A 15,116-nucleotide genomic window follows, 5' to 3' on the forward strand; every position below is an offset into this window, starting at 1 on the left:
ACAGAAGTCAGCTGCCAGAATTGTTCAGCACACCCAGACCCAAGGAGAAGGAATCACAGGCAAGTACCCCTCAGGCCACACATCCCACATCTTCTTCTTACCCTTCTCAGTTCAAGTACACTGCCAGCATTTGGGATGAATCATGGTGGCAGCACACACAAAACAAGCCAGCAGAGGCAGGTACACCACAAATAGTATGTGTGCAATACTTGGACAATGACCCCAGAGTGGCCACATTACGGCCCCATCCCATCCTTCCCTACATATTAGAGTCTCTCAGCTACCAAAGTTAAAGGAACATTTGTGCTATTCATTTTCCACTGTGGAAACTGAAAAGCCCCATGAATAGAAACATATGGAATATAAAGCCCAAGATGTACTTGATCGTAGTGTCCCCCTTTGTGAAAATAAGGGCATTAGTCTTGGTTTGATTTCTGCTGATAAGAGATCTCCTGCCTCTAAGAGACTTCTCCCCTACATTTACACAGCCCTGCCTCCTCCAAAGGTGACGACACCCTCAGACATCAGCACTGGTTGGTTCTTCTGTTGACTCCATAATGCTGTGTTGTCCACTCACAGGTCCACCTTGACATTCCTTTGCCTGAAGAAGCGTCCAACACTGCTACACGTCAACACAGTCCTAGGTCAGATGACAGCCTTTGCCCAGGCTCTATGAACCAGTGCCAAAAAGTCTCCCTTTCTTATGTTTTATGATCAAAACATAAGAGCTGCTGGTTGACATGAAGAACACAGCAATACTCATGTCTTAAACGTTTAACATAAATCCCAGCATATTCACACTGCCAACTTCCAGCGTGATCACAGATAAAAGATGTTTGTATGACCCAAGCAAGATGTAACACAATCTTTTACAAAGATTACAAAGATAAAAAAAAACTGGCATGGTACCAGTTAAAACAGCTCTTGGTAGAACTTGCGGCAAACTTGCACAACGGCACCTTTATTCATCCCACCAGAACAGACCACAAAGTGGTTCCTTGGGATCAGCACCAAAGCAAGCACGTGTTTCACAAGCACCTGACACCAGTTGCCCATCACTGATTGTTCTCACTTATATTAGCCCCCAACACACACCACCACATACAAATCCAACTTTCTGAGGTGAAAAGACCCACGTGCTCAAATCACGTAATACCAGGACATTTTGCTGCACTCCATTAGTATCCTGTTTTTACAAGTGAGAAGAGTAGGACAACAGCAAAACAGTTTGTTCTCTCAAAGTGTTTCAGATTTTTCTTCAAAATCTTCTTTTAATGTCTGATTATTAAATAAAATAACCCAGGATACAACGTATGCATTTTACTTAACAGCAGCAGTATGAGATGAAGCACGTTCTCACTTCCTTCTCCTGTACATCTTCATTTCCAAAGTAAGAACTTCCTACTTCACCAAGACACTTATTTTAAAAAACTAGTCCACGACCAATCTTAGAAGCATCAAGAAAAGCAGAGTGGGGAGGTGGTTTGATTTTTTGGGGTTTGTTGTTTGTTTTGGGTTTTTTAGTTGCTAAAATGAAATTACAACTTTCAAGGTATAAGGCAGAAAAAAGACCTTTACTAACAACTGCTCTAGAAGATATACACTAACCTGCCCTTTACAATGAAGTCATCTGCAGGTACTACACCAACTAGAATGTGATTTTTTACAAGTCTTTTGTAGTGTTTCACTGCTCAAACAAGCAGTCTAATTCTACAGACAAAATCCCATTCAAAAAAACAGCCAGAAAATCACTCAGGTCAAGTATTCATATCAAGTCTCGTTACTTTATTTTTCATCTGTGCAGTCAGTTAAAAGAACAGTTAATGATGAAAACAGACAACCACAGAAGCTTTAGGTACAGTTTCGTAACACTGATGAAGCAAATGACTACACTGAACAGATTCTTTATGCTGGTCATTTCCAAACGAAACAGAAGGACATACACAGGTCTAGTTCAGTGTAAAACCTGATATTAAGCAGCAAGTTGATCACAAATTGCAGCACTGTCATATACAACACAGGAAATTACTGCTTATTCAAAGTTACACAGCCCCTGCAACAAAGATGATATGACTATATTTAAAATAAGAACCCAAAATACATTCAAGATAACGGCTGCAACAATAAGGCAATAGTTTTAAAAACAGATCCCGCTAAACAAAACAAGACCAACTGTGTAACCTGTTGCCTTCATAAGGTTTCAGACTTGGATGGGTCAATTCAAAGTTAAGTGCTTACCCACCACTAAAGTTTCAGAAGAACATTGGTAAGAACACCTGAAGACATGAGTATATTGGACTGCCAGCAATCACAACCCAGGTCTTATCACAAGTACGCATCCCACACACACAGCTTCGCTCTTACACGTTTGCATGAAGTGCCCTGTACAAAGATTTCACTACAGTTTCCTTCAAGAAAAATTATACATCGACAGAAGACATTAGCATTCCAAAATTCTTCCAAACCACATTATATAATATACCTTTGGCCTGCTACTAATAAGATCATTAAAGCTATACACTAGGCAGACAGCATTATTGGCAGCTATGTCACAACATTAAAAAATTAGCATCGGCTACTGTTTTAAAGAAGAAAGAGACTGAAAATAACTTTGGGGAGTGAAATGTACACCTACCGACAGCAAGGAAGGGAGAAGGAAGTCATTTGGCTAGAGCAGATGAGATACCCAGACGTTCCACGTCCATCTTATTGCATATTTTATCAGTGTCTGCATTCAAACCCACACAGATTTCTCCTTCATTATCTTGCTCCAGAGTCTTCAGCAACCTTCAGAGCTACCCTGAACTAGCTATGTATATTGTCATAACTTCACACTTCTTCACAGCTCCTAGAAGCAGGGACTATATTACTGTTCCTTAACCAGGGACAGCATAGGCATCAGCCTTTTGCTGTCTTCTGTGCACTAAAGTCTAGGTAAAGTGAAGTGCAATGGAGTGTCAATACCCTGTGTCAGTACAGAATAAGTATCTTTATTTGTAAATCTATATCAGCAAAGCTTAAGACAAAGATGCTAATTTCTTAAGAAAAATGTACCAGTACTTGATTAGCACTGCTAGACTGGAAGTCTCACCATGTGACAAGACAGAACTACACAAGAAAACTGTGACATTAAGTTGTGTGAGGCAAACTGAAAGCAGCAGGGAACAGAATCTGATTGCTTTTGCTCTGTTTGAATAAATGGGAATCTTACTAATTAAAAAAAAAACCAACAAAAAAACCCAATCAACCATCATTAGACATTCCCTTGCCAGCACACAGGACAGAGGAGGAGACTATCAGTATTTCAGTATGTGTTTACACAGTATGTGCATAGCACTGCCTGATCATGCTTCAAAATGTAACCTTATGCTTAATACATCTATGCTAGCAAATAAAACAAAGTCTTTTAGACTCCAAAGGAAAGTCAGGGCTGATCTTATCTTATATATTTTAATACTGAAACATTCAAACGATTTTAACAAGTGAATGCCCCTCACTGGATTTTGAACACTATTCACAGCTGACAAATTAAAACATAAAGGCACTAAATGAGTGCTCTTTTCCCAGATGTAGGCGTACTTGATGAAAAACCTAAATGCTGCTGCTTTTTGCCATATAATTGAACCAAACCACAATTTGGAAGCCATAGGTTTGAACTTCTTAACAACTGAAAATACAAGACCAATTTTATAGTCCTGATTAAGTTTTTATACACAGAACAATGATCCAAACACTACCACATATCCAAACTTTGAGAGAAAACTGAAGCTGTTCAAGATGAGACCTGCTGGTAGTTCTTTCTCATACACACATCAGAGGTGGTACATGCTTGTTTCTCCTCTTTCCAAAATCTCATGCATCAATCTTCAGAGCTGCTAGATAAACAGAAGTGGAGCTCTTCATTCTGAAGTGCAATGTCAAAATAGCTGTATAACTCATTCTCAGAGAAAACCAGAGCAACTGCTGATTACTGGTAAAAATCCGTAAGTCCTCCATCAAACGTGAGGTACCAAATTCCCTGCTGGAACACCGTCGGAGCGTCCCAGTGATGGCTGACAAACTGGTAAGAGAGCCTTAACTGCTTCCAGGAAAAAAGTTATGTCAGATACCAAATACCTGATGCAAAGGTGTACAAGGAGAGCTAGAGAAGTGCTTAGTATCCAAATACCAAAAATGACACTTCAGAATACCAAACAGTGAGCAGTGCATAACCCAGGCACCTTCCCATCTCCAACACAGGTTGGACTTGGAGTAAAAGGTTCAGGAAAAACATTCAGAAGCCTAGCAGGACTGTTTAACCTGTAACCCTTCTTATATACAAAAACCAAGAAAACAGGTCTTGCCACCTGATTGCTTTCTTTACACCTCCTTCTTTTTTAACAAAAGAGGAGATAATAAAAACCTCCAAATCACGTGCATCTAATATGATTTTTCATATTTCCTTTATACTTTTTAGATATACAAGAACTTAACTAAAATCTCACTTTAGAATATATTCTAAAGCAGGATATTCTTTCAACTGATTTTTGAGTTCACATGCTTTCTCAAGGTTGAAAAAATATATATATTCATATACACCTAAGGAAATAAAACTCAATTTCACTATATGTAGTTACAGTGCTGTAAAGAAAAAATAATTTATAATCTATTTTAAGTCTGAAGTGTGTACTATGTTCAGACTAATGCAAAGGCTAAGCCTATGGTCCAGGACCTGTTCTTCAGCTGCATGCTGAGATAGGAGATACAGGAACTCAGCATTTTTGTAATGGAGATTTCTCTCCACCTCTCCATTCTTCCAGTATTCTATGACTTGCTGCTGAAGCCCTCCCTGAACCTCTACTGCAGCAGCATCATCCATTGGTAGCTCAGAAGTAAAGGTCCACAGGGATCAATGTTACCTCTTAGGTCAGTTTGTCAGTACGATCACACCACTGAGGACACAGTGCAGAGGTATTAACCATTCAGTTACTCAGACATTCACTGGAGTATTTTAAGTCGTGTCTTCTGTAGGTGCCCTTCGCTGCCGAGCCGATTTCTGTCTCCCTCTCTGAGGTGAGGGTGGAGTTTCCTGTTCAGCTTCAGTTTCTGAAGGCTCGTTGTCTCCCTGCTGGGACCCCGTATCACCTATCAATTCTCTCAGGAATTTGAATTTAGACAAAAACAATTGCCAGACCACATACCATCCTGCAGGAGAGAGAAAAGAGGTACTGCTTAGTTACTTCATAGAAATCGATCGTCAGCTCTTGGGCAAAGTACATCACAAAAGGGAAAAATCAGCTCCCATCCTCTATTTGCCAACCCCAACAGCCCTCCACAACACATTTTACAGTCCTATAAATACCAATTCAACTTCATGAAGTCCATCCTCATCCAGAAGCAACATTGAAGCTCCAGGAAAAACCCTACACTTTCCAAATTGAACTGCCACAGCAAGTAGTTGGGTGATCACCATCACACAGATGAAGGTCTTAGTTGTCAGGAGGAAAGAAGTCCTATGGTTATATCTCAAATAAGGACTCAGGACTCATTACACAGGCACTGTGAAAAGATTGCACTAGAATTTTCACCCTCACTCAGCAAACACTCCATTCTAGAAATCACATTTTAAAAGTTGCATTACATAATTACTATGAAGCACACTTGCTCAGATCTTCAAATTAATACCATATTTTATAATAAATCCTATTCTGAAATGGACAAGGTCTTCCTTATGTTCACTAAAAGACCACATCCCCCAAATTCAAGGAGATCCCTCACTATGCCCAAATCCCACTAAATTAAAATTCACATTCTGTGGTAAATTATGTTCGGATCTACTGCTAAAATACTCTAGGTTCCAAAATTATGCAAGTAGAGAGATGCAATGACCACATTTTTAGAAAGTCTCTTAAAAAATACTTAAGAGCCACCTCCTCCTCCTCCTCCTCTCTCTTGCCTAAGTGTTTCTGTAACAGGTAGCCAAAAAAACTTTGAAAATTCTGGCTTAGGTTTAGATATATTTATATCTGCTTTTTATTTTGAAAGAACCCACCAAACAGGAATACAACTTCTCTGTGAAATACAGTTAAGTGGAGCAAAATTTAAACAGCTTTTTGAAAACAAATGCTATACAACCATCATTTGCAAACACCAATACCCATCTGGCCTGCACAGAGCTACATATTAATAGTCCCATTCTCTGTTCAGAAGGTTTTGCCAGCTATTCAAGCCTATACTGCTGACCTATTCAGATATTAGGAGCCCTATTTTACAGAGCTAGGGAAAACTGTCCTCCCAATTACACAGCTGCCAGCAGAAGCAGACTTCTGAGAAGGGATAACGGACATATTAGAAAGGGGAGAGAAAGACTAATAAATAACTAATAAACAGGTAACACTTATATAACCACAGCAACTCTGTATTTCTTCCTCTTGTAATATGAGTCAATATGGGCAATCTATTGCTTATGACAAAAACAAGAGCCTACCCTTCTCCTCCTTCCTGGAATACTTTTCATACCCTGCAGTTTTTTAATTTCAGTAACTTCTCTGCTCCTGAGGAAAGTTGAAGGAAAGCTTTTATATGACAACCTTTTATGATCTAAATTAATTCCTTGAGTTTACACAAGTATTTCCTTTCCCATGAACGCCTAAACCCTTAAATGACTTGTGACTAAACTGAATCTGATGTCCCGCAAACGTATTACATTCCCTTGCACCTAGGAAAAAAAAAATGGATGGTAGATGGCTGGGTTTGGCTTCTCTTTTCTTTCAGAACTAAAAGTAAAAATTGAGGTAGCAGCTCTCTGAAAGTTGCTTCTACTGAAAGGTATTTCAAGTCTCTGAGACCTTCAATGCTTTGTGCATTCTGGAGACCTTTAACCAATTCATTTTTCTTGTAGTTATAAACATCATTAGAAATAATTAGATTTCCAAGAGCTATGCTCATTTCTAGTTCACAAGGAAAAAGATGCATGAAATATTTCAAGTAAATACAAGACACTTGCAAGAAAGTGCAAAATATTACAAGGTGTTTAAAAATGTCTTCAACTCCCCAATTTGTTGACAAAGTTTGAGACACTTGAGTTAGAAGTACATGAGAAATACATTTTATTAAATTCATTTAAACACATGGTGGGGGAACTCTCAGGCACAAATTTTTTCTTGGGGTTGCATTTTATTTGGCTGTTTAAAATCCTCACCTGCAAAGTGAATTATCGAGGGGCATTACTTCCAGAGGAGGGAGGGAGGAAGGAAGGGAGGAGGATGAGCCAAAAATATTCAGGGCATTCCCAGAAGTGTTTTAGGGGACTTTACAGAAGCATGACTTGAGTATATTTGGTGTAAATAAATATTCCATTAAGGTAGGTATTTTAACTTAAGCTAAATAAAGTGAACCACATGCTTCCTCTATCACTGCAAACAGGCTACTTAACACCCAGAATAACTACAGGGTGTGTGTTGGGGAAATACTAAAGACCATACAAAGTTCAGTCACACTCTCAAGAAAAACAACACTAATTTCTTTTCAGTGTTTGGTCTGAGTTAGAGAGCAGAGCAGAATGGTCTAAGTACCCAAAACCCCGAGTACCATAAACAGACTCCGGAGCTCTAGCTCCAGACTACAAACAAGACAGTGTAAATAATCAGCCAACGAGACTGGTTCTAGCAGCCAAACAAACAGACCAGTGGTAACAGGCAGGTGAAACAAACCACGGTGCAGCGGGTTGAAAAGAAAATTACAACAGGCTTAGCCAAAGATAATAGTTGGAGGGCGACCAGGCTTGAAAACGAGAATTTCAAGAACTGCACAAGGTCTCCTAGTCTGTACCAGAGACCTTTATTAGGTATAAAATAATCAAAGTAGAAAGATTTCTTTCTTTCACTTGCTCTAGTTACCTTGCCAGCTTGGATGGAAGGTTGGAAAAAAAAAAAAAACCCCCAACAAAAATCCCTAAAACAAACACACCTGTCCGAATCAGGTTAAGATCGCCTCTTCAGCTGAGCCTCCCTGTCACCTCACTGTTACTAAATAAATAAGAATTTCCTTGGAAGTAACCAGACTACAAAAGAACAAGTCATTCCAGGTAAGAAAAAAATCTCTCCAGCAACAATATCAACTAAATACATCATTAAATAAAACCACACACACAGACACAAAGCCTGGAGGCAGATTCACACTACTGAGTTACCTCCGAATCAGAAGACAACGCATTTTCTATTAATTTCACATTCTTTTAAGAACACTGCAAAATGGTAACACCTGGCACTGTGCCATACTGAAGAACTGTATGTTACATAGCAGTGTTTTTAGAAAAAGAAAATAATTGTAAACTAATTTAAAATACACACAAAAATCCAAGGAAAATGGGCATTTCTATGCATTCTTGTCTGTATGTAGCTCAGTTTAGTTTCGCAGGTTTTTGCTGTAGAGCTCTTCCTGGACAGGTAACTGACACCATTGGTTTGCATCTCTAACACTTCCACTTTGTTCAGGTAAGCTGCTCTCAAAGAAGTCCTACTGGTTTAGCTTCACCACACACAAAACATTTGATTAGAATCAGTCTTTCACTACTTGCTTTACTTTCTTCAGCTATTTGATTTACCTTTTAAAATCATCCTTAGCTTGATTGAGCCTGTGGAAGCCAAACAGCACACCCATAACACGCCTTCAGCAAACAAGCAGTGATGACATGCAGACTATAATACATAATATTTCTACACTAACTGGTGAAAGAAGTTGCCCCTCAAAGCAGTAAGCCAGACCAAACATACATTAGCGCAGTGCAAAGCAGGGGATCCAGCTCTTGATGTAGCAGATACTTGAAACCAATGTTACAAAATCTAATGTACCAGTGTTTTGCAGAGAGGCAAAACAGCAGCTCCCAGCCTTGCAGAGTTTAGTACTCACTAAAAGCTAGGAGCCACCATCTCACTTAAAAATTACACAGCCAGATGCCATGCAAAGACATTTAAGCCAGATTTGGTACTGTGCCATCAGTATGTCAACCCCCCTCTTATAAATCACAATGCAACGTGTTTATGAAGATGGGACTGCGAGTCAAAGCCTTTGACTAACTCACAGCAGATCTATGTAACATCCATGCAATTCAGATGTTAAACAGATTTTATGATTTGAGTAGATTTCATTAAAACTACTTTTTCCGCTACTTCCCACACCAGCTCTTCGTTCTTTGTAAAGGGGAAAGAAACAGCGATCCAACTACAATGTTACTCCCACTCCAAAAGTGAGGGATAACAAGTCTCAGGCCCATCTATTTCATTCACCTTTCACTGGCTTGTATGCAACAGCTAACAGTTTTCTTTATTGGAGCACATTTTCCTCTTCCGTTTGAATCAGGAAAAGCAAACAGAAGAAAAACCCCAGGGTTAATATGGAGTGCTGGGGAAAAGCAGCTTGATTTTTCTTATGTGAAATACAAATGAAACCAAGAAAGGAAGGATGGTGATGCAGTAACTGCACAACACAGAGAAGATCTGACTTCCAGTTCTGAACCTGCTGTGGAATTCCTGTGCAGTCTCGCAAGATCGTTTTACTTTTGTGTCCCTACTGATTTGAAAATAGGATGCTATCACGCCAGAACATGGAAACTAATTTAGAACTGGGGTATCACCATGGTGAACGTTGCCTATATTCAAATGCTTAAGTGTCCATCACAGAAAATCCTAAGTAGCTACAGCTGCAAAAAAATGAGCATGGAGCTTCAGATGCTAATCTGAGATTTGGGAGAACAGGGTTCTACTCCAAGCTCTGTGTCAAACAACTTCTGCAACACCACACACAACAACAACACAACACACTTCAACCACATCTCTGAAACAGTGCAGCACAAGTATACTGCCCTAGGGGACAGCTTTGCTATGGAGAGGACCAGACTGAAGGAAGCACTGCTCTGACACTGGAATAACAGAGGACATTAGGTGACATGGTGCTTGGCTCTGCACAGCTCCTTAAACCAGCTCCGATTTAATGCATCACTACCACTTGCTGACTGAGCAAAAGGAAACTTGCTCTTTTCTCATCTCCCATTTATAACAGTTTCAAAACTCAACTTCAAATTAAAGGATATTTTCTCTTTATAAGTTGTCTAATCAAGCATGACTTTACTCATCTGTTGAGGTACTTACAAGAATCGTTCATTGAAGATAGCTACAAAACTGTTTAAACAAAGCATTAAAGAAAAGTTATTCAGGCAGAATTGCAGGCTGAAATGTTTTCCCATCTGCAACTGAATTCAGACTTGTGAAGTGAACCACACATTCATTTCAGCACTTAGAGTTACATGATTTTTATTTTAAGGTTGTACCTCTCAAACCGCATTTCATTAGCCTCTTTTGCCAAATGAGATGAACATTTCCATCTGTTCCAGTGAAAGCACTTTGGCAATTTTACTTGGCTCCATGCATTACCACTCTGGGAAAATAAAACAAATACACAGAGGTAATCAGTACTAGAGCTCACCTTGGCTGGTATTTTATTTTATCCTATATCTTTGACTATGCACAAGTTCCTCCCATCTCAGAGGTACGTGGGATACACAAAAGCAGCAGTAAGACCACCAGAAAAAGAAAATCAGACAAAGGTGGGAATAAAAGAAGTGGAAGGAAGTTATCTTAGTCCCAGTTTTAAAAGAGCAACTGAAAATTTGCTGTGTTTACAGTACCTCAATGGTTTCTATGTCAGATGTGATCAGTTTACAAATGCTAGCTGCAAGCCTCCCGTGCTTCCCAACTAATTCAGATTAACACTGAAAGTAGCAGTTGCCAGCATCCAGACATGTTTAAAAGAAATGAGGTCATTTATTCAAAGTACATTTATAGTCATAAATGCCTAATTCACATTGCTGAAGAACAAGTCAAAGTAACTTCTGATAATTTGTGCTCTGAATTTTATCTTTTCACTTTGAAAAAATAGTAAAGTGAATGTTTTTCTCATTATTTAAGTTTTGATAGCACTTATCACACCATATGTGGATGGGCAGCAGAAATCCACATGATCCTAGAATGTCTCCTAGATATTTAAATCTATTACTCTCAGCACGCAATCACACCATGAAGCCTTTTATGAGCCACTCAAAATCCAAGTCCCAGGTCTTTACGTTCTCGGCCCTGTAAGTTCCTCTCATTAGGCTGTTTCAATACCTCTTGTCAGATGGCTGGAAAATATTCTCATCATCAGATCAAGCTTACTCCAGATTATATCCAGCCTTTCCTATGTCAGATTTGTCCATTAATTTGTATGTCTCACTGGCTAGCATTTACTCATATCCTGTCACACACAGCACTTGGGCAGCTTCTTCTCCACCTTCTCACCTACAGGTCTCTATTCTTTACAGGCTTCCTAGGGATTGGGAAACTGCCTATCACCAGCACAGATAAACAATTAAATTCAAAGTAGCTTGTACTCAGCTTTTTTTTCCAGTAGTGGTCTTGGCATTGTTTTCCTTGAATATTTTCCATGGCAAGAGAAGTATAAGTGGCATAACCAATATTAATTAATTAATAAACGCTGTGTGATGGAAAAATAATTACAAATACTATAAATCACTATCAAATCCTATTGAGTCACTTCTAACAGGGTAACAGTTCAAATTCCTCCCCGAAAAACCCAATGAATGTGTCAGCTTCCTGTGTTCAGTACATCTAAAATATAGGTGACTTTTAGCAATCATTTTATAAGCTCTGACACTGATTAAAGTAAAATACAATGAAGGATTCAAAGCAAAGTACTCATGGAATTCAAGATGAATGTCCAACATGTAACTCCAAACTGTTAAGTATTTACAAGCCACTTAAAAATAAAGTTATTAATTACTTCTGCTCTCTTTAAGCAAGAAAGCACTAGGCAAATGGTGATGTTAGCAGCCAAAGTTCATGCTTAGCATTTCGATTCCATTTGTCATATACAGACAAAAGCAGAAAGACCTGGAGAAAATGATCCTTGTTTTTGAGTTTGAACTGCATGTTGCAAAACTCTTTCAGCAAGACAATAAGCAAAGATCTTGTATGCATACTTTAAAAATATAAAAACCCTAGCAAGTACTGCACTGCATCTTCTAGAAGTTGAAAAGTGGCCAGTCAACGCCTAATGAGGGTAGAAAAACTTGAATAAATATCGACTTAGGTCACTGTTTAGTCTGTAACAACAGACAGCATAGGACATGCAGGAAAAGAGCACACGACCAAGGAAAGTATAGCCTTGCAGTTCCAGTTATCAGTATTTCACAGATTTCCTCACCCAAGATAATGACCAAGATGTTGACCTTTCTTCCATGAACTTTAAAGGACAGAAGTTTCAGCATCCAAAATACTCCTTGTTAATGAGCTTGTAAATGATTTCCCCATTGTGTAAAAGAAAACTTTTTGTTTTCAGCCTGTTGCTTGACCATTTAACTTCATGTACTCCAACTCCTCTGCAATGATGACATTTCACAATGCTTCCCACTTCACCTTTGACATGCTACTCGGTGGTATAGCCATCACCCAGTCTCCAGTCATCTATTTTCTAGGCTTGACAGACCTAACCTGTTTAGAGTTTCTTCATGCTGAAATAATTTCTCAGCTCTCAACACAGAATTGCTAAGCAAACCCTATCTTTTTAAAAAGAAACTAGGATTTCATTTTTTTTAATGAGGTAATACACTTTAACAAGAAGATACACTGTGTGAGACACACACATATGGACGCTTCCTATAGCAGCATAATGACATTTTCTCTTCTATTTTAGGCTTCTAATGTTTGATTTGCTTGCTATAAAGCATTACACAGATATTTTGGAGAAATCCTTGCAATTACTTCAGTTAATCCTTTCTTTGGGATAATAACAACTCAGTTTGATTTCAGTATATTTCTCCATTTAAATTACATGTGTATACATTTCACACTATGTCCATTACTTCACACATGTTAATACTGGACTTCACTTCCCATTTCACTGTCCAGTCCCTTGATAAGGCAAAATCTTTTCTCAATGCTTTGTCATTTTGACAACAATTAGCAGTTTCTAAACTATTAAACATCAGTCTTCACTTTGTTCCCTCAGTTTTTCAGAAACCACTTGTAAACCCGCCTGGCACCAAGGAGCCAGGTGGGGTTGTAAATCTCACAAGCCTCTCATCACATATATGGCATAGTTTGAATTTGCTGGTGTTATTTTGTTTGTTTGGGGAGCTCCAAGCTCTAGCCGCAACATTCACACACTGCACGGCTCATTCCTTCCAAGAACTCCAACAGACCTGCAAGTCATGCCTCCCATTGAAAAAACCCTTCTTTCTGCATATATAAAAAAAAAAAAAAAGGCAAGCCTTGGATGAATCATCAAGGGGAAGAGACCTTTAAGATCATGTAGTCCAACCATTCACCCAGCACTGCCACTGTAACCCCTAAATCACTAAACCATTACCCAGTGCCACATCCAGACACCTCTTGAACACCTCCAGAGATAGTGACTCCACCACTTCCCTGTGCAACATATTCCAATGCCCGACCACCCTAACAGTGAAAAAACGTTTTCTCAAATCTAATCTGAATCTCCCCCCTCTCAGCTTAAGGCCATTTCCCCTGGGCCTCTCACCGCAGGCACAGTAGATGCACCTCACTACAGCCTCATGTCAGGTGGTTGTAGAGGGCGATGAGGCCTCCCCTGAGCCTCCTCCTCTCGATCTGCATAAGAAAAAAACCTAAGAGCTGCCTTCAATCAATTCTAGCAAACAGATGTCAGACGCTGAGGGATGCCAGTCCCGACTGTACTTCTTGCACTCAGTGGCATTTCAGACCCGTGCATGTAAGAAGCACAAGGTGACTGCTCAGGAGTCTCATCACTAAAAAAAGCCCTCCGTTTCAGAGGAAACACCGAATTAGACACCGAAGTAAGGCTCTGGGAGCATATCAAGGCTGGAAACGACTCGGGAACAAAGCGAAGAGGGCGCTGCACACCACACACACTCCCCCACACGCCGGGGCACGGTGCCCTTTCACTTCCCTCATCAATCCGAGCCAAGAGGAACCACCACGGATTGCGAGCCCGCCGCGGCGGTGCGAGGGCGTGCGGGGAGCACCAGCACCGCCCGCCGCAGAGGGGCCAGCAGCCGTCCCCTCGCGCCCCGGCACTCACCGCACAGCATGAAGAGCAGCACGCAGGCCAGCGTGGCCACGATCACCAGCAGTGTCAGCCCGATGCTCTGCCACATCGCGCGGCCGGGGGGAGCCGAGAGGACCCGGGCCGGGCCGGCGGCCACAGGCACCCCGCTCCTGCTCCTCCTCCCGCCGCCGATCGACCGGCGGCCGGGCGGGGCGGGGCTCCCGCAGCACCGCGCTGGCGCGGCGTGGTGCGCGGGAAGTGCTGGGAGTTGTAGTTCGTCTTCCTCCCCAGCCAGCCGGAGCGGGAGGGCGATCCCCGCCAGCGAGGACTACAAGTCCCGATGTGCCCTGCGGCACGGTGGTAATGGCGGGGGCCGTGAGGGCTGTGTGCGGGCCGGGGCGCGGCTAGTGTGGTAAAGCCCGGGGGTGGCGGGGGCGGCGGCGGCTGGAGCCTTGGGCAGGGCAGAAGGCCCGTAGGACACACGGAGAGGTGATTCAAGGCCAGGCTGGAGGGGGCTCTGAGCGGCCTGGTCTGGTGTAAGGTGTCCCTGCCCGGAGCAGCAGGGTTGGAACTGGATGATCCCTCACAACCGTTCTATGATTCCATCGCTTTTTGACTTAGATTTAGGGATGGGGTAACCTGATGTCTTAATCCTCTTTCTCCCTCTTCCCGTTCCTGCCCTTGCACCCCCCCCCAATGGGATCGGTACAGGGACAGCAGGAATATCCAGGCCTTAGCCAAGGAAGTGACTGTACACCTGTGCCACCCCGACGTGGTTCGAATTCCACCTGACCTTGGCTCTTGCCCTGTGTTGATGTGATGGTGGCGCATCAAAGTTGGCCCTTCCCACTTGAAAGAAATCTGAGGAAATAATATCTCCCTGAACTGCGAGATAATCTTGATTGTGATACGGACTTTGCTGTTAGCACTGCAATAAAGTTATAATTTTCCTTTGTAGTGTAAAAGAGGCTGGTTAATGTTTCTAAAACTACTGAAATGTGTGTAAATTCAGTACTACAGAAGCTTAATTTCCCATG

At 41.1% G+C, this 15,116-nt stretch overlaps 1 protein-coding gene across 1 annotated transcript; it reads right to left on the minus strand.

The window, feature by feature from the left end:
• Nucleotides 1–1,757: 1,757 nt before the first annotated feature.
• Nucleotides 1,758–14,298, minus strand: SMIM13 (small integral membrane protein 13). The gene is made up of 2 exons (XM_032115509.1): nt 14,113–14,298; nt 1,758–5,184 (listed from the first exon to the last, which is right to left on the minus strand). Exons 1-2 carry the CDS (start codon nt 14,186–14,188, stop codon nt 4,991–4,993), a joined length of 270 nt encoding a protein of 89 aa, XP_031971400.1. The 5' UTR covers nt 14,189–14,298; the 3' UTR covers nt 1,758–4,990.
• Between the last annotated feature and the right edge of the window lie 818 nt (nt 14,299–15,116).

Source organism: Corvus moneduloides, chromosome 1, assembly GCF_009650955.1.
Source record: "Corvus moneduloides isolate bCorMon1 chromosome 1, bCorMon1.pri, whole genome shotgun sequence".
Classification (NCBI taxonomy): domain Eukaryota; kingdom Metazoa; phylum Chordata; class Aves; order Passeriformes; family Corvidae; genus Corvus; species Corvus moneduloides.